The 18,632-nt window shown below is 47.3% G+C and overlaps 1 protein-coding gene across 1 annotated transcript in view; it reads right to left on the bottom strand.

Moving 5' to 3' along the window:
* The window catches only part of RXRG (retinoid X receptor gamma), a 44,146-nt gene extending 25,726 nt beyond the window's left edge, over positions 1-18,420 (bottom strand). The window contains exons 1-2 of the mRNA XM_082473597.1: positions 18,081-18,420; positions 2,146-2,393 (exon numbers count right to left, since the gene is read on the bottom strand). Of these exons, the coding sequence (XP_082329723.1) occupies positions 2,146-2,393; positions 18,081-18,129 (297 nt within the window). The 5' untranslated portion in view covers positions 18,130-18,420. The remainder of the gene's footprint in view (positions 1-2,145; positions 2,394-18,080) is intronic.
* Positions 18,421-18,632: the final 212 nt, after the last annotated feature.

Here is an 18,632-nt window from a genome sequence, read left to right as displayed (position 1 = left end):
GAGACTTGGGGTCTAACCCTGGCTCTGCTGTGACTGGTTGTGTGAGGTTGGACACATCACCTGAGCCCACTGAGTCTATGTGGGCTGAAGGACTTAGACAGAACTAGTGGTTCTCAGCTGGGCAGGGGTCAGGCAGTTAGAATCCTCTGTGGGGTTTTTACAACCCACACAAGGGCCAAAATATGGGATAAGGGAGAAATGTGTACTCTGAAAAAGATCCTACAGGTGAGAGCCATTAGATTACAAATTGGGGTTCAAAGGGCTGGCCAAATGGGACCCACAGAAGTACTCTGCTTGGCCCGTGGAGTACTTAAAGTCTTTGAATTTGAACGGCTTCAGGGGAGGAGGGCAGCTTTGTACAGACCGCACCAGGCTCATTCACCTACCTGTGTTACCCGCCTGGCACCTGGCTCCTGCAATCCCTGCACTAGATGATCGCTAAGGTCTTCTCCAGATTCTCTAATCCATAGATGAAAAAATTACTGAAGTCCTTACTGGCTGTAAAATTCTATGACTCCACATGGCTTTGCTTTCAGACTCTGAGCACGTGAAATGTCTTGGAAGGGACTCTAGGGATAGTCTCTGAAGTTCTCTTTGTAGCAGTAAGAAATGTTAACACAGCGGGAGTCCTGCCTCTTCTTAGAACTATAAGTTCAAAGGAGGCTACAGGACCTACTAATTCTGCTGCTAGATGTCCTGAGGGACCCTGGCCCAATAGTGAGATACCAGAACAGTGAGAGAGGAGAGTCTGGTGGATGGGATCATTGTTCCTAATTCTTCATATCCTTTGCATTGTGTCTTTGTAGTTCCTCCCAATAAAACAGGCACAAACTATTCCCCTGTCCCACCAATGTTGGAGTTGGTCACACAGTTTTCTTAGGCCAATGGGATATTAATGGACATGATGTGAGCAGAGACTTCACTGTATTTTCCTGATTTGGTTTAGACTTTCGCATTCCTGGGAGACACCTTGAGAGAAGCATGCCCCAAGAAGCTGCTGCTTCTTTAGTCTGGGACATGAGGAGCTGACCTGCAGACAGGCTGCAGCCTAGCCCAGCTCACCCACCGTCTGAAACAGAACCTTCCTAGCCAACACATAAACTTGTGAGTAAGAAAAAAATGTGTGTTTTTGTAAACCATGGCAATTTGGGGATTGTTTGTCATGCAGCATCATTACAGCAATAGCTGACCACTACAAGAAGGGAAGGTTGATAATCTCAGTGTGACATTGCTAGAAGGAAGTACACAGCATCTGGCCATCCTGTAGGTTCCTCAGAGCAACAATGTAGTATCTACCATAGATATACATCCTTGTCTCTGTTGTAGCAAAAGGCACTAGGAATTAAAATGAGGGTTTTTTTTTTCCCCGAGTTTCCATAATCTTTACCTCTATCTCAGAGATAGCATGTAGGTAACACAGTCTGCCTTGTTCTAGATTTATCCATGTGGCACACCTGCCTATTTCCCCTCTCAACTGTAAGCTCCTGGAGAGCAAAGACCACATCCTGATCATTTCGGTATCCCCTATAGCAGGGGTCCTCAACTGGTGGGACCCTAGACTGGTACCAGTCCGCTGCCTGTTAGGAACCTGGCCGCACAGCAGGAGGTGAGCGGCGGGCGAGTGAGTGAAGCTTCATCTGCCGCTCCCCACTGCTCGCATTACCGCTGAACCATCCCCCCGCAACCCACCCCTCCACCCCCTCATCCGTGTAAAAATTGTCTTCCACGAAACCGGTCCCTAGTGCCAAAAAGGTTGAGGACCGCTGCCCTATAGCATGTCATAGAGCACTGGGCACTTCACTGACTCGAAGAATACCTAGTATTGAGAAGAATCAAGGGGGTCCACCCCAGGGAAGACAAACAGGCCTGAGAGACACTGAAATCACAGCCAGGGCTGAACCATTGAAACCACAGGGGTGGCTTCCTTTCAGCCACGGTTTCCTGGACCATGAGGCAGCATCAGTTCTCTGGGGCTGCTCTGCCCGAGGGCACACGCAATGAAGACCCTGCAAGAGGGAAGTCTGCAGAGACAACCCAATCCCTTTGCAAGCATGCATTAAGCACCTGCTGAGTGCTGCCTCTGTGCCAGGATGAAACTATTTAGGATGTCTGGAAAGACGTTGGAGAGAACAGACGGACACCTACCTGAGAGCTGGGCGGGGCAACCAAATTGATTCCTGGAGGGGCTGCCAGAGCTCCTGAGGGTGGGCCCATGGCAGAAGTGATGACTCGATATGGAGAGCCCAGGGCATTGAGGGGGGGCCCCACTGCACTCAGAGTCCGTGGGGCACTCACTGGGGTATCAGTGTAGCTGGCGTGGCTGTCCATGGGCTTCCCTGTGGACAAGGCTGCCGACGGGCTCATGGACATGGAGCCAGAGTGGCCGGGGGAACCTGTAAGGAGAAGGTCAAAGGTGATGAGAGGCTAGGGGAACACAGGGATGGCACACTAGGACAGAGCCCCCTCCTCTTGTTTCCTATATCCTTCCCCTCCTTCCCGCCACACCTGCACGCCTGTGAACACCCACAGTTGGTAGAATAAAGGCAAGCAAAGACCAGAGAGGGGAAAGGGCCTGCTGAAATACTCATTGATGTGCCAGTTCTCTGGTGCACCACATGACATTCACCTTGAATTGTGTCAGATCAACAGCCAGGGCCACAGGGGCATAGCCCACATGTCCCCAGGCTTGGGTGACTGTGACCTGAGCCAGCCAGACAGGGAAGGTGAGTCAATACCAAACCCCCAGTTGGGGGATGGAGTGAGCAGGTGTCCAGGTTGCTCCAGAATTCCCTGCCTCACATTCATATTGCTCTGAGAACTGGGGCAGGGCTGAACCTATAAAGTCAGGAGAAATTCATTCATTCATATGTAACGAACATCTATTAAGGTGCAGGAACTAACTACATCAGGTGCTAGGGATTCAGAACCGAAGGGAACACAGTTCCTGCTGTTGGGAACACATTCCATAATGACCATGGGGAAGGCAGAGGCTGTTATCATGCCCTTGACCGCCAGTAGCTTTTGCAGCTTCATGCCCATAAGGTTCTTGTCCTGCCAATCTCTTGGAAGGTTAATCAGCGCTCAGGGAACAAGACTCAGGATGGTTGGGCATGGCTCAATGGCCACAGAGGCCCAGGAAGGCAAGCGCAGCCAGGCCTGCCCGGAGTGTTTCTACCTCCGGGGATAGGGAGCTGCGGCCACAAGTGTCTATGAAATGGGCTCTGGGCAGATGGCACCTGGTACCATTTTCCCCAGATAAGTTGAGCCCGAGTTTAGCTGCAACTCAAGATGAAAGAAAAGAAGGGTGCCCCACTGCCATCTCAGGAGCTTGGCGTGAAACATTCTCTCCAGAAGGGAGCTGCGGCCACAAGTGTCTATGAAATGGGCTCTGGGCAGATGGCACCTGGTACCATTTTCCCCAGATAAGTTGAGCCCGAGTTTAGCTGCAACTCAAGATGAAAGAAAAGAAGGGTGCCCCACTGCCATCTCAGGAGCTTGGCGTGAAACATTCTCTCCAGAAGAGAGGAGCTGTGAGCCTGAGTGTCCGCAGCAGCAGAGTGGAGACTGGGGAAATAACAGAGAAGCCCACCCTAAGCCACAGTGCCGCTGCCCTGTGTGGCTGGCATGCAAGAACAGATTCAAAGAAACCATGTGTTAGGCTCCACCATGGCACCCGTGCTGTCCTCGTGGATGGGACATGAGAGGATTAAGGGGAGAGGTGGTCAGTAAGCGTGGTTTGCTGGAGAAACCATCCAATTCTCTCCACTTCCTACTGGAGCCTAACACCGCGCCGGGCAGATAGGATGCTGAGGGGAGTAAGTCACGTGCCTGACCTTAGGTGGTTCACTGTTGGTTCAAGGAATATCTCTTGAGTGCCTTCTACATGCAGAGAAGGCACTGCATGTCTTAAGCCTTTCGGAGACCTCAGTAGCACTGAGCGTAGTATGAGGAACAGAATTTAGGGAGGGAGGTGCTCCCTTCACATTCTGGAGGGGAGCGTGGAGCATCAGAGGTATAATTGTGCAGCTATTCTTAAACATAAACGTCCCACTAGAAAAATGTCAACCTGGAGTTGCCCTTGGAGCATCTACTAACTTAGTTAAGGTCTGCTTATGGAGAGAACAGTCACTCCCATGTCTGAGGAGGCTGTGCCCTTCTGGTGATTCTACTTAGGAGTTTCAGTCTATCAGGTGTCTTGTCTCATAAACAGATGAAACCCAATCATGATCTTTTAAGTACCACACCTGAGGTGAACCAAATGCTCTGGGTCCACAGAGAAGTGGTAAAGGGGTTTAAATGAACAAGTGAGACACTTCTTATGTGTCCTGAATAGGCAATTTCCATACATTAACTCATTTTATCCTGATAATAGGCCTATGAGGATCATCTCAGCCTTTTACAGAGGAGACCACTTAGGCTCAGTCTCACCCTCATGCTGCTCCCAGTTCCGGGATGACTTACCCCCACCTCCTTTGTCTAGAAAGTTCCGATTCATCTTTCAAGGTTTAACTCAAGTATCACCTCCTCCAGGAAGTTTTCCCTGGTATTCCTACTCTGGTTTAATGCCCTTTTCTGTTTTGTAAGTAACAGCTTGTGTATTTCCTTGTAGTTTTCACTAAATTGAGAGGGGAAAAAAGGGTCTGTTTATGTATCCTCACCACTAGCACTGTACTGGCATTAGCCGGGAAGTAAGCGGCAGAGCCTAGATTCAAACTGCCAATCTGAAGCCCGTGCTCTCTCCTGTGTGCTCTGTCAAGGATAGCAGAGATGATTCGGAGAGCCATCGTATCACAAAGTACAAGATGACTCAATTATGAAATGATCTCATGCTGAAAGTTCATCTGAAGGAGAGAGAAGAGGGCACCTTCCAAGAACTCAAGACAGAAAAAACAAAAATCTTCCCAGACGGTCACTGATTAGAAAGAACGATTTTAGACTCTTCTGAGGCGCTGGAAGTCTGTGACATTTAAAGAGGCCAATGTACACCTTGAGCCTGTAACTAAGATAACATGTGACAGGTGAGTTAGGAGCCAGCCCGAGTTGATGGGCAAGGAGCCGTGAACTTGGCTGGGATGACAGCTGTCCTTCCCCACAGCCAGGCCATCTGAGGGAAACCGACTTTCCCTTCCAGCGTCGGCTTTCCAAAAATGGACCAAAGGGCCCTGCATATTCTGTTTTAATTGGATCTCAGAGACTACGCCTTTCATTTCTATATCTCCAAGGTAAAGCCCAGTGCCTGACACCAGGCTCAGAGCTATGGGACAGACAGGAACAAGATTTTCCTTCACACATTCATCAACCTGAGAGTTCCCAAGGTATGGAAACTGCAACACCAGTGGTAAGGGACATTTTAGCTGGTATTTTAAGCGGTATGTAGGCAAACTTTTTGAAAATATTAATAGTTTTATATTCATTTTCACTGTCTCCTATTTACAGCAAGTGACTCTGCTTCCATTTTTTATATAAAATGATGTTCCTCAAAATTGCTATTTAAGTTTTCAAAAGAAAAGTAAATTGACCTCAGAACACTTCTAAGTACAAGAACACATGTTCAATATCATGAAAATAGTATGCAAAGGTATGATGTTTAAGAAACATGAACTGTGCAAAAATATAAAAATATGGACTTGGGGAAATTCACAACTTGTTTCCAGAATAAAATGGTATGTGAGAGAGATTTGAAATTTAAAAGTACATTGTTTTTATTATAATTAATAATAAAATAAATTAAGACAATCAGAATATGCCTTGACTACTCAGTGATGACAATAGTACATTGCTGAGATAGAATGAAACACAGCTAAAGTTTGATTTACAATGGCCTTTAAAATGTGGTTTGTTTCTGTTGAGTCAATGACCCAGAAGAGATGGGCTACTTTATAACCGTATTTTTTTAAGTAAAATTCCAAAAGACAAATACATCTTACACAAATGCATTTTGGTTCTTTGCCTCTCACAATGACCCAGCGTTTCTTAGAAATAAACAGCCTTGCTTTTAGGAAAGGTGGAAAACAATGCCTATGATGACAAAAGTGTTTCTCAATGGAAAATTAATCCATTCTCCCAAATAGACTCTAAAGCATACCTGTCCATGACATTTCTATCAGCCTCTTTCGCTCTCACTCCTTTTTTTCATAGCCACGTGGGAATTACAGCTAGCACAAGTTTTCCAGAAACCTGGGTTCTAGTCCAAATCCGAAGTGAAGTTTTTCTCTAATGTCTTTCCCTGGCTCCTCTGCAGAGGCTGGGAGCCCAATTCTCCAGCCTCTGCAGCCCATCAGCCTTGCTCGCTCCCTGACCACACACCCTCTTGATCCCCGTCAGCCCCTCACACTGTGCCCACTGTCAGATGCCTGGGAAATACACAAAATCTGTACTCTGCAGAGTTCATTCTCTTAGCACAGCCATGATTTTTATAGAAATTAACTTATCTGATGGGAGAGGACTTTCTCAGGAGCTTCTCTTCTCTCCTGGCGACACACGGAAGAAACGCCTTTCGTATTCCCGGGCCTCATTCTCCCCAGTAAGGAGCCAGCACCCAATGGCTTCTGAGATCCCTTCCAATGCTGTTCCATGAACATTGAAGTAGGTAGCATATGGCTCACTGGCATCTAAAAGAAGTGCAGGTGGTGGTCTGGAATGGTCTGAGTCTGGACCACTTGCCGAGGGGCCCCTGTCATCATCAGCTGGAACATGTTAGCCCTTCAGGCTGTTTGGGATTCCAGATTGCACTTTGAGATGCAGATAGTGTCACCAGGAAGCAAAGCTCTTTGGAAATCTGCAGGGTGCATACACTCTATTGATTTCCGAAGCCTGTATGTGCATTGTATGGGCATTAGGGGTGCAGTCTATGTGGCATACAAGCCTCTGAAGCCCAGAAGCCCTAGGCTGGATTGAGGTTGTACCACTTTCCAGTCATATAAACTTGAGCCAGGAACTGGACCTCTCTCATCCACAGTTTCCTCGGCCATAAATGGAGATATACATGCCTATCTCAGGGGTGCTAAGAGCATCTGAGACGACTGGCCCAGTGGTAGCAGCTGCAATTACTCACCTTACTGTAAAAGTGGTGAGGGAGACCTGAGTCTGGCTTAAATACCATTGTAGAAGATTATGTAAGTAAAGGGTTTAATCCAAGCCATGCCAATAGTAAGTGCTCTGTTAAGGATTGTCACTACCATACACTAGTACATACATACCAGTTGTTTATAATATTAGCCACTCATCTGAGCCCAGAGTGCCCCTCCATTATCCCAGCCACTCCAACCCTTCCCCTGGGACCCTCCAGATCTCCCCATAATCCATCCTAGCACAAAGATATCCTCCATGCTAACATCCATTCTGAGTACCTGGTGACCTACTGGCTGTCATATATTTTAAATTTCACCACGATTATCATTGTGGTATCTAGCACTGTGCCTGGAACATGCTAGATGCTCAAAAAATATTTGTTGCCTAATCAATGAATGGAATAGTTTTTTTGGTTAATTAATGTATACAACTATATATAGAGTTCATCGGTAGAAATTATTTGCATAAGAAATCTATGTCCCTGATGTTTACCAAATCCAAAATCTCTGCAATCTCTAGACAACAAATTGCATGTGTGTGTTGAGGGAGTACTTATTGAGAAAGAGAAGCCCAGGTACTTAGAACTACAGAATTCTTACCAAGGCAAGGAAGTTGCTTAGCAACCTTATCCTCAGCCAATAAACGTAAAATGTTAAGCATGAGTCTTTCTAATTGGCTAGACAAGGGAACAAATGACTTGGTGTTTCCACCCCTTTGCTGCTGTACCTGGGTAGAGAATTCACTGTCCCAGCTTCAGGATGGAATGGAAACTTATGATGAATCATTGATAATGGTTAATACCCACCCACAGGGAAGGGGACAGAGGCAAAAACTTGCTATTTCTAAGAGTCAGAACTCCCCATTTGAAGTCAAGGGAACATCACAGGGCCCTACCCCACTCTACTCTCTGTCACGGTGGGCACAATCTGACACCCAATCTGCCTCCTTTTCTCCAATGGAGGAATGTAGTACATAAGCCTAAGAATCACAGAATATTCAGAAACCTGGCCTGTTCTTCCTAGTTGAAGGGAAACTTGCTCACACACCCTTTCCCAGCTTGGCTTGTAATACACAGACAGGCTGCAAGAGAGGTAGGCCAGGGTCTGCCGTATGAAGACACTTAATTGACACAAATTTTATCTCCTCTACTAAGTAACAACAACAGATAATATTTATTAAGCAATTGCCATGAGCCAGACATGGTTCTGAACACTTTACAGATATTGACTCATTTCATCCCTACAAATCCCTTTGAGGTCACCAACTCTCAGCCCTATTGTACAAATGCAAAAACTGGGGGACAGAGAAATTAAATAACTTGCCCAAGAGAACATGGCTAGTAAATTACACAAGTGGCATTAGATTCTAGGGGAAAAGCAGCAGACCTGGATTTTAATCCCAGCCCCACCATATACTATACTAGCTGTGCAGCTCCTTATAGCAGTTACTCAGGACCACTCTTCCATCAAGCCTCCCTGGGCCCAATTTCTGTCTCCAACTCTGCCCTTCCTAACCCGATTCATGGCCTCTCTCAGGACTTTGACCTGGCACTTTCTTTCTTTTTTTTTTATTTTTTTATTTTTATTGGAGTATAGTTGACTTACAATGTTGTGTTAGTTTCAGGTGTATAGCAAAGTGAATCAGTTGTACATATACATGTATCCCCTCTTTTTTAGATTCTTTTCCCATATAGGCCATTACAGAGTATTGAATAGAGTTTCCTGTGCTATACAGTAGGTCCTTATTAGTTATCTATTTTATATATAGTAGTGTGTATATGACCTGGCACTTTCTGACTAGAACACTTCCCATCTGACTCCAGCCTCTCACATCAAACACAAGCTCTGGTTTCCTTCATCAGGGGTCCCAGCTCAGCCCAGCCTTTTCCTCCCTCTTTCTTCCGCAGAAGGGGTACTCAGATGCCAGGGGCTGTCTAATATGCATTTCTTATATTTAAACTGCTGTGGCATTTTCAAAACCCTTTCATATCCACATCAGAGCCGCACAGCCACCCTGAGACCGGACGGGAAGGTATTTTACAGGCACTGAGCTCCACATTTAAACAGATGTGGACACCAAGATATTAGTTCTCAGGGAGTGAGAAGAAGTAGAGGCTGCATCTCTTAACAGGAAACTTTCTCTGCTACCAATGTCCTTTCTGGCTTTCTTGATGGGGAGAATGAAGAAACGTGATGGAAGTGGCTAGCGAGCTGTGGGAGAAGAGACACTCCTTCTGACCCCGAGGCTCAGCCCCCTTGGCCTCTCAGCAGGAATAAGAGAACACAGCAGCTGATAGGCTGACACCGCTGTGTGCAGCCCTGGCCAACTGGCCAGCCTTTCTGGGCTCACACAGCGTAGCTCTGCCTGATTCCTGCAGTCCCCAAAGGAGAGCTGGCTGGCTGTTCAGGGCAGGGGCTGGAGGTTGCTTCTCCTCGTGCCTGGAGAAGGGGGAGGGGGAGATTGGCATCCTCCACTCCCCCCTCCATCCCTCCCTTCTCCCTCCACCCCCACCCCCTCCCCTAAAACCTGTAATGATGGAGGGAGTGAAAAGCAGGCAAAGATTGATAATCAGCCTCATTATTACCAGCATTATATATAATTATAGCAAAACCTCACTCATTTGGATCAATTGAGAGAAAAATCAGTCTAAATTCATGACAAGTTGGCAGATTACTTTTAAATTACGATTTTATTACTTCTAAGTAACACACGTGAAGAGTTTGTGCTTCAAGTACCACAAGCTAATGGTTATTAAGTGGGGATTTTATAAAATCTGCTTTAAAAGACTCTTTTGTAATTAACACTCCGTTAATATGCTAATGAGGTTTCTACTATGCTTGCTTTTTAAATTGCTCGAAAACGATGTAACTTAAAGAGGCTCAACACTTCTACAATCTTAGTTGCTTAACAAACCTTTTTTGTTATTTTTTCATCAATGAGCAAATACAAACTAGCTTCTGCCATGATCAATTTAATCACCATTCCAAATTAATTCTGTCATAAATTAATAAGGCCATATTGTTTCAGGGAAGAAAACAGATTTTCAGGACTTGAAGAACCACCTTATTTTATAGAAGAGAAACTAATCCCAGAGAAGTTGCATGACTAGGTCGAGGCCACACAGGACAAAAACACTCGGTCTTCCGCTCCCAGGTCCAAGCTTATTCCATCCACTGCATACCGCCTTACATTCATAAAACTCTTTATAATTATCTGCTGTGTATTTCCATATCAATTATTGGTTCCGTCAGTCAAAAAATATTTGTTGAGTGCCTACTGTGTGCCAGGCTCCGTGCTAGGCACTACGGATATAGCAGTCCCTTGGAGGCCACTGTCTGTTCCATTCAAGCTTCAAACTGACTCAGAAGAGTTGGAAGGGCAGAAATTATCTCCATTAGGCAGATTAGAAAACTGAGGTTCAGAATGATAAAGTGACATTTTCAAGTGCTTATTGTGAATTATTAGAGACCTAGAATCTGAGTCTAGCATTATTTCTGACAACCTTCCTACATGTAATTAATGGCATTTGGCCTGCAAACCAACCTTCCCACCCAGGACCAAATTTGAACTTCTCTGGTACAGATGGATATTGTGTCATCCCTAACACATTCGAGGCACCAGGGGGTACTGGAGCAGGGTCTCCACCAACCAGGACAGGCTGTCTGTCCCTTTAAACAAGTTCCATGCACTGATACACCACGTACCAGCCATTCCACCAAGACAAATGCCAGGAAGTGCTCCAGGCATTTGCTGAAGGTGCCCCCCCTCTCACCCCTTGTTCCTGAAGTCCTTGAACACCAATTCTGCCCACACGCAGCTCTTGAATCCATGACTTCAATCCCTTTCTCTGTCTGTATAGGCTTCTTGTACATATATGCTCTCCCTAGCCTCTCAATATGGACTGTCTTCTAAAGACTGCAGTTGTCTTAAAATACAGCAAACCGTATCCCTAGTGCAACGTTACCATTGGGTAATGGACATGGTATCATTTGTTCTCAGGTTCCAGGTACCTAAATTCCTTGAATCTATTCACTTAACCTCAGCCCCAAGAAACGTTTCCAGGAATACTTCATCTCTAACTGTTCTGCTGACCTCGGATCTTGTAACTGGTTTATATACTCCTTCAGGGCAGAGGACGGGTCTTAGTCCTCGGTGTCCCGCACAACTCTTGCACAAGCCAGACGCTGAGCCAAGGTGTGCTAAATGAATGATTGACAGGCATTCCCGGAGCAGTCTGGATATACTTTCCCTCCTGAAGATATCTAACCTTTGCTCTGCTCCCCATGTCACTGGGGCTGAGAAAGCATAGGTACCGTGAGCCGCAAGCCTTCCAAGAGACTGCTTCCTCATGACACTAGTGACCAGCCGAAGGAGGGACAGAAGAGATGCTGAGTCACAGAAATGAAACCCAGGCAACCAGCCTAGAAGAAACAGGCTAACGTATTTATTAAGCACTTTCTTTGCCGCTCCTCTTTTTGTAAATGCTTTTTTAATCAGAGATCACAAGCTTGGGGCTTCCCTGGTGGCGCAGTGGTTGGGAGTCTGCCTGCCAATGAAGGGGACACGGGTTCGAGCCCTGGTCTGGGAGGATCCCACATGCCGCGGAGCAACTAAGCCCGTGCGCCACAATTACTGAGCCTGCGCGTCTGGAGCCTGTGCTCCGCAACAAGAGAGGCCGCGATAGTGAGAGGCCCGCGCACCGCGATGAAGAGTGGCCCCCGCTTGCCACAACTAGAGAAAGCCCTCGCACAGAAACGAAGACCCAACACAGCCATAAATAAATAAATAAATAAATAAATAAATAAATAAACCCAAAGTTTTAAAAATTTATTAAAAAAAAAAAAAAGATCACAAGCTTTTCCATTTTTTAAGTTTAAATGCTGAATTCTGAAATCCCATCAGGAATTTGAGTTTGGTCTTGAACCTAGAAACTCCTGCTCTCTCCCTCACCCCTTTCTCTGTTACAGTATCTGATAAAGGTAGCCAAGGGCCCCAGGTTATGCAAATTGAAATTGAGGAAACTCAGGGGGACATGACTCATTAAGGACACTGGCCTGGGGCGAAGGTATCCTGAAGATTATAGGGATGGGAGGTCCCAGGTCACTGTTCTGTTTCTGCCAGATCTCATGAGTGTCTGCCCTGGAATAACTCATTAAAATGCAATTTTCTGTAACTGGCACAGAATCGATGTCTTCTTTACTTCATTTTGTCAGCCTCTCCTACTGCACAGTCTGACACTTTAAGAACAGGCATACCTCCTCTAAGAAAAACCTACCTACAAAATTTTAGCTGAACTTACTACCGTAGTCTCCAACTTTTCTGAAGTAGGAAAGAGAAATGAACTTTTATTGTGTGTTTACAATTATGCAGGCTTTATTTTATTGAATCCCTACACTGTGGAAAGTTAACCCTGACCCTGTGTAGTTGGAAGCACTGTTATTTTACCAACGTGTTGGGGGAGGGCTCTCTGTGGCTTAGCCTCCCTCTACCCCTCTTTCTGCCACCCCAGGTGGCCCCCGAGGGGGCTCAGGGGAACCCAGTTTGAAAACCGTAAACAGCCACAGGTCCTGGGCAAGCCCCACCTGCTTTCCCAAGTGTCCTCATCTGTAACTGAGGGGTCAGAAAGGGTGAGAAGCAAGTCCTTCTTCTAGCTTTAAAGATTCAGCTCTTGCAGGGAAGGGAAGGGGTGCAGGGGAGTTATTTAGAGGGAGTGTTGTTAATCACGATAACAGGGGGACAATCAGAAACAGTAATAAAACTTCTCTGGAATGATGCCCTAGGGGTTGGCAAACATACTCAACAGGGCACATCCCTGTGCATTAGCTTATACGTTTGACCACAGCTGCTTCCTCATCACAACAGAAGACCTGAGCAGTTGTGGAAGAGACTATAGCCGGCCAAGACTAAAATGTTTACTATCTGGCCCTGTAGAGAAGTTTGCCAACCTCCGCCCTAGAATACAAAATCAAGTTCCGTGTATTAAGATCAAGTGAGGTTCACCTGGAAATTTTTTTGACCTTTGTCTTATTAGCACCTTTGAGGGCTCAGTCCCCTGCCCCCCACCCCTGTCATTTTATTCATTTGCTGCAAGTATGCATATTCAAGAAAAAGCATTATGATCCCTAAATAAGTTGTGAAGAGCACAGAGTAAGAACTGAATATGTTAATTGTTGTTCTTATACATAATTCACCCATTTGGGGTGGATCTGGGACTCCACACACCCGCCCCCTCCACCTCCTCTCCACCCTTCCCACCCCCTCTGCCTTCCCCAGCAAGCTGCAAGCGGTATGCACAGTGTAGGGTTAAGCACAACACTCCTGACGTCTGCCTGGATTTGGATCCTGGGTCCACTCCTTACCAGCTGGGTGATCTTGGGCAGGTTACCCAACTTCCTTGTGGCTCGACATTTCTGTCAGTAAAAATGGGGACAGGGATAACAACGGTCCCTTACCTCCTGGGGTCCTTGAGGATATTAAATGAGATGGTGCATGTAATGCCCTTGGCAGAGGGCTTGGCACAAGGAAGGTGTCTAATAAACGTCAGCTATTATTTTCACTCTTTTGAGAAAATAACCGAACCAAGACCTGGGTCAATCTCATGAAAGCCACCCAAACCCAGGCATTCTAGAACACTCACTTCTTAGATTCCCTGGGCCTCTGTGTTTTCTACTTTCAAATAAGAGGAGAAAATAGCAGCTTCCTCTGGGAGCCCCTGGCATCCCAGCCACCCAACTCTGGTGGCTAAATTCTCTGCAGCTACAGAAGCTACATAATGAAGGGAAGGAAGAGGTGGAGAATTTTGATTACTCTTTGCATAATTTCTTCCCCCAGTTGCTATTCAGCTCTCTATCTCTTGGTAAGATTGTAAATGTTTCAGAAAATAGTTTATACTGAATATGTTCCTTCCTAAATCTCGTAAACAGTTATTCCTTCCTACATAAACCCTAACCACTTACACCCGTGGTAGGTCCCTATTAGCCACCCACACATTTGTTGGAGGGGAAAAATATGTTCCGGCGTGCGCACACACACATACCCTCCTCCCACATCCTCATATTGCCCTCCATACACACACACACACACACACACACACACACACACACACACACGCGCGCGCGCGCGCACGCACCTCCAACTCAACCCCTCCTCTATGGCTATTCTTAGGTGAGAAGGGGAGTATTCTACACAAATGGTCAGAGTCTGTAGGGCAGGACTCTTACACATCAGTAGGCCCCCAGAAGAAGGCAGCAGTTAATTGTCCAGAGGCCACCATTGCTCCTGAGTGACTGCTAACCTATCCTGCGCTTTATTCCTCAATGCCAGGCTACTGTGTCTGCAACCATTGGGCAGTGCCGTGGCTGGCTTAGGGCTCTTCACCCCCTCAAGGCGGGCGCTGCTGCCTTAGCTTCCTGAAGCAAGTCTGTGGCCCACAGAAGCCGTGAGAGGCAACTCAGCACGTCCTGGACTCTGGAGCCAGACTCCCTGGGTTCAAAACCTTGGCTGTGCCATTTTCCAGCTATGGGACCTTAAAAGAAGTTACTGTACCTTGCAATGCCTCAGTTTCCTCGCTGATAAAAGGAATGTGATAATATTGGTAATAGTACCTACTCACTGGGTTGTCATGAGGATTAAATAAGATAATGCTAGTGAAGTGTTTACAGTGGTAGCTGGCACTTAGTAAGCGCTACTGCGTGCTTGTTAAATGAAACAAGAGAAGTCCCCTCTCCCCTGATCTCCTTCTCACCCTGAGGATTACCGCACAATTGGACAGGGAGATTACAGGCTTTGTTTTGCCGTCTTCTTAGAGGCAGCAACTGTCTCATGCAGGCAAACAAATCTCTTACTGGGCAGCTGGCAAAGCCAGGACTTGGCAGAAAAGGAGAAGAAAAGGGCTCTCACCTCATCACATGGCAGGGCCCAGAGCTGGGAGAGTGGGCACGCTGGTAGGGCTGCTGCAACCCAACTACTCCCCACTCTGTGGCCACTTTGACCAGTGTCTTGTTCACGGATGGGGGGAAGGCCTGATATCTGGTAAGCACAGCCCAGATGCAAATCTCAGGTGTTGTTTCCCAAGGGTGACATTGTTTCCCTAGAGATCCTCACAAATCCCAGCAGCCCTCTGTGGTTCCGTTTGCTAATATGGAAAAGGGCAGGGGTTATGCACTAAATCATTTAATATGTGCAGCACAACTTGCTGCGTTTGGGCAAAGGTGGTGAGAGGCTGCAGGCAATGTCTGCTCCCATCCTCAGGTTTCCCCAGTGCCTGCGGGTGGGTCCTCCTCCTTCCTTCCCTCCCTCCCTCACTGCTGCAAGTTCTCATGAAGACCTCTGTTTTCAAGGGGTCCCTGTCCTTTGCTCAGTGCTTCTGCCTCTTAGCTGGCGAAAGCAAACAAAATGGAAAACATCAGCAGAACTATACAAAATAACTGTTCTCCTCCCTCAGGAATGGGGAGGAAAAGAAGCATTAGGGGGAGATGTTTCAACAGCCTAGATGATCCTTTCTCCCCCACCCCTCATGTTATATCAGCCTACTTCTTCCATGGTCCAGCCAGTTGTGTTTCCTTTTATCTGAAACCTAATTACACTAAATACCAGAGCTCTCACAATTATGAAAATTTAAACCAGCAACGTCTGTGGGTCTTCATGGATTTAATTTTATTTCCCCAGATTCCTAATTCATTATTCTACAGTAATGTCTGATTTTTAGATTAATTCGCATGTTAGTACTTGAACAAAATGAAGCGGATGAAAATATTAACTTTTACTAAATACCACATATACAGACAACACTCTAGAGCTGCTTTTTCAAGCATTTGCACGGTTAATGCTCACAACCATGATCTGAGGATGGGATGTTAAACTCCGTTTTAGAGATGAGGCTTAGAGAGGTTCAGTAACTTGCCTAAGGTCACACAGCTAGTAAGTGAAAACCTAGAAACCAAACTCAGTTCTCTTTCTTTCTCTCTCTCTCTCTCTCTCTCTCTGTGTGTGTGTGTGTGTGTGTCTTTCATGCTCTTTTCACTCTATCAGATTGAAGGAGCACTATCAGAAGTTTGACTCAGGGGTTTTTCCAGAAGGGCTCTCCCCCTCAACTCCACAGAACCTTAAACTATTCCTGTCTTTCTTGAGGCCTCAGTTTACACATCTATAATATAAGAGGGCTAAGATGCCCTTTGAGGTCCCTTAGGAGGCTACCGTCCCAAGATTCCAGGCAGCAGCCCCCAGCGAATTCTGGACTAGATCTTCTTTCTCCAGACCTTCTCTCCCTACGTCTGTCCACCTTCAATCCTTTTATTCACCCCAACTGTCGCAGAAGGTCTCCTTGGCAGTCATGAAGCCATAACCTCACAGACCTCAGGGGTCCCAAGAATCTCATGGATAAGCATGTTCTTCAGACAACTGAACTCAGAGGGAAAAAGAAAAAGTACTTCTCGGCTGTGAATGGGACCAAGATGGGAGCTGAAAAGGCTTTTCACACCCAGGACCCAACTGTAAACTGGAGATCAGATGTCCAGGTCACAGCTTTGGCCACCACTCTCACCGGGTCATGTCACAATACTGGCCCCAAGAACTTCAGCATTACCGCCTCCAGGATGTGTGTCCATGGCCCCCCACCCGCTGTGTCCAAGTGGCAACCTCCTGCTGCAACAGATAGGGCACATGCCATGCAGTATTACAATGTGTCTGGGTAATAACAAGCTTGCCCAGTCCAAATAGTAGAGACTACATCTCATGCACATCTGTATTACCAGCGCCTAACTCCATGCTTGGCCCACAAAACCACCCAATGTACCCCAAATGAATCAGCAAACCCCCTGGCTTAATGACTCCAGGACAGGGACCCCATCCACTGGCCACGTCCCATCACACCTTATAGAGGGGACTGCCCAGAGGGGGTAGGCAAGCTTTGCCCCCAAGCCTTCAGATGAATGGCCTATCTGTCCCCACAGGAGGTGGGGAGAGCAGGGACTTTTCAGTTCTCAAGACCTGACGAGAATTTCTGCTTTGTCTTGCCTGCCAGCATCCGCGGGGCAAAAGCTCTCCCCTTTGGCTCCCAAGAACCCGAACTATATGCCACCAGATGCCAAGTGAGAGGCCAGTTGGTCAGCTGTTGGTTCCATGAATCCAAAGCTGGGCGGCCGTGCTGCTTCTGTCACTGAATGGAAGGAGCCTTGGGACCAAAGTGCTTGGGTGTGAAGGCAGCCCCTGGGAAGTGCCGCCCAGCTGCGCTGCCTGGCTTGGCAACTTGGAGCTCCAGCTCGCCTGTTTTCTGCTATGAGAACCTGGACCACCCACCCCCTCCACCAACTCCCAGATTCTGACCGATGGCAGCGACCCTGGAAATGGAATTGGGGGCAGCAGCAGGGGAGGGAACAAGAGGCTATTAGCAAATCAAAAGGGGAGAAAACAGAGGAAGGAAAACAGGGTGGCAAATAAAAGTGCTGTGTTTTCTTTTTTAAAAAATCCAATTCTAAGGAAATCTGCTTTTAAATAAAACAATCAGTCCCTTGTTATGAAGTATCCCAGGGACCCTTAACATAGGCAAAACCTTTTTAGTCACATTTTTTTTTTCCCCCGCATGGCAAGTTGGATAATAGGTACCTCCTAGTAATTTCCCCTACCTTTTCCACTCTTCACACCAAACACACCGGGTTAAAACAATGCACTTAGTCTACCTTTGTCTCAGACATATTCCCAAGCAAGTGGGTTGAGGCTCTCCTTAGAATATCCCCATATCCTCCCATCTGTTCACTCATTCTGATGTGCAAACAGATCTTCACCTACGGACCATTCTCTCCCCCTCTCTCGCTCCCTCCCTCTCCCGGTCCCTGTCCCTCTCTCATGCACACACACACACACACACACACACACTCACACGGAAACACACTGTATATGCCTGTAAACATATATGCTCTCCTAATTCAATCCTAATCCAGTTATCCGGATCTCCCCATCTCCGCTCCGTCTCTCCAGACGGTCCCCACGGTGAAGCCATGTGAAATACTCACCTCCGAAGCCTGTGGGAAACTTCATGAAGTGAGAATAATTTCCATACATGTTGACTCTTCAGTTCATAGTCCTCCCGGGCGCGTCTGCTCAATCGCTCGGCCTCTCCCGGCTCCCGAGCGCAGCCGGGCTCCCTTCAACTTGGGCTAGCAAGAGTGGTCATCGCTTCCTACCAGCCCGGGCAGCTCGGGCTGGGCCAGCCCTCTGGGATTAGTCAGGAATCTGCCTCTCGATCTGAGAGTCCACATCGTGCGTTGAGCCGGCGGTGGCGGCAGCAGCTGGTGCCTGTCAGTAATCACGCATAATGCCGCCGCCGCTGCCGCCGCTGCCACCGCCGCGCTGCCGCTGGAGATCCTGTTGCTAGTTTGATTAAGTCGGGGCTGGGCTGCTGCGTGCGACTCTTGCACCTCCCGGCTGGTCCCCAGAGGTCCCCACCGGTGGTGGCACAATCTATTATCTGGGAAGCCAATCGATGTGTGACCGCCCCAGAGTAGGTCAGGACAGAGGAGGGGGAAGTGGCCGGGCGGGGGGAGTAGGGGGGGGGGTGGTGGGAC

Source organism: Balaenoptera physalus, assembly GCF_965194825.1.
Source record: "Balaenoptera physalus genome assembly, chromosome: 1".
Lineage (NCBI taxonomy): Eukaryota > Metazoa > Chordata > Mammalia > Artiodactyla > Balaenopteridae > Balaenoptera > Balaenoptera physalus.
This window is presented reverse-complemented; position numbering and strand designations above follow the sequence as displayed.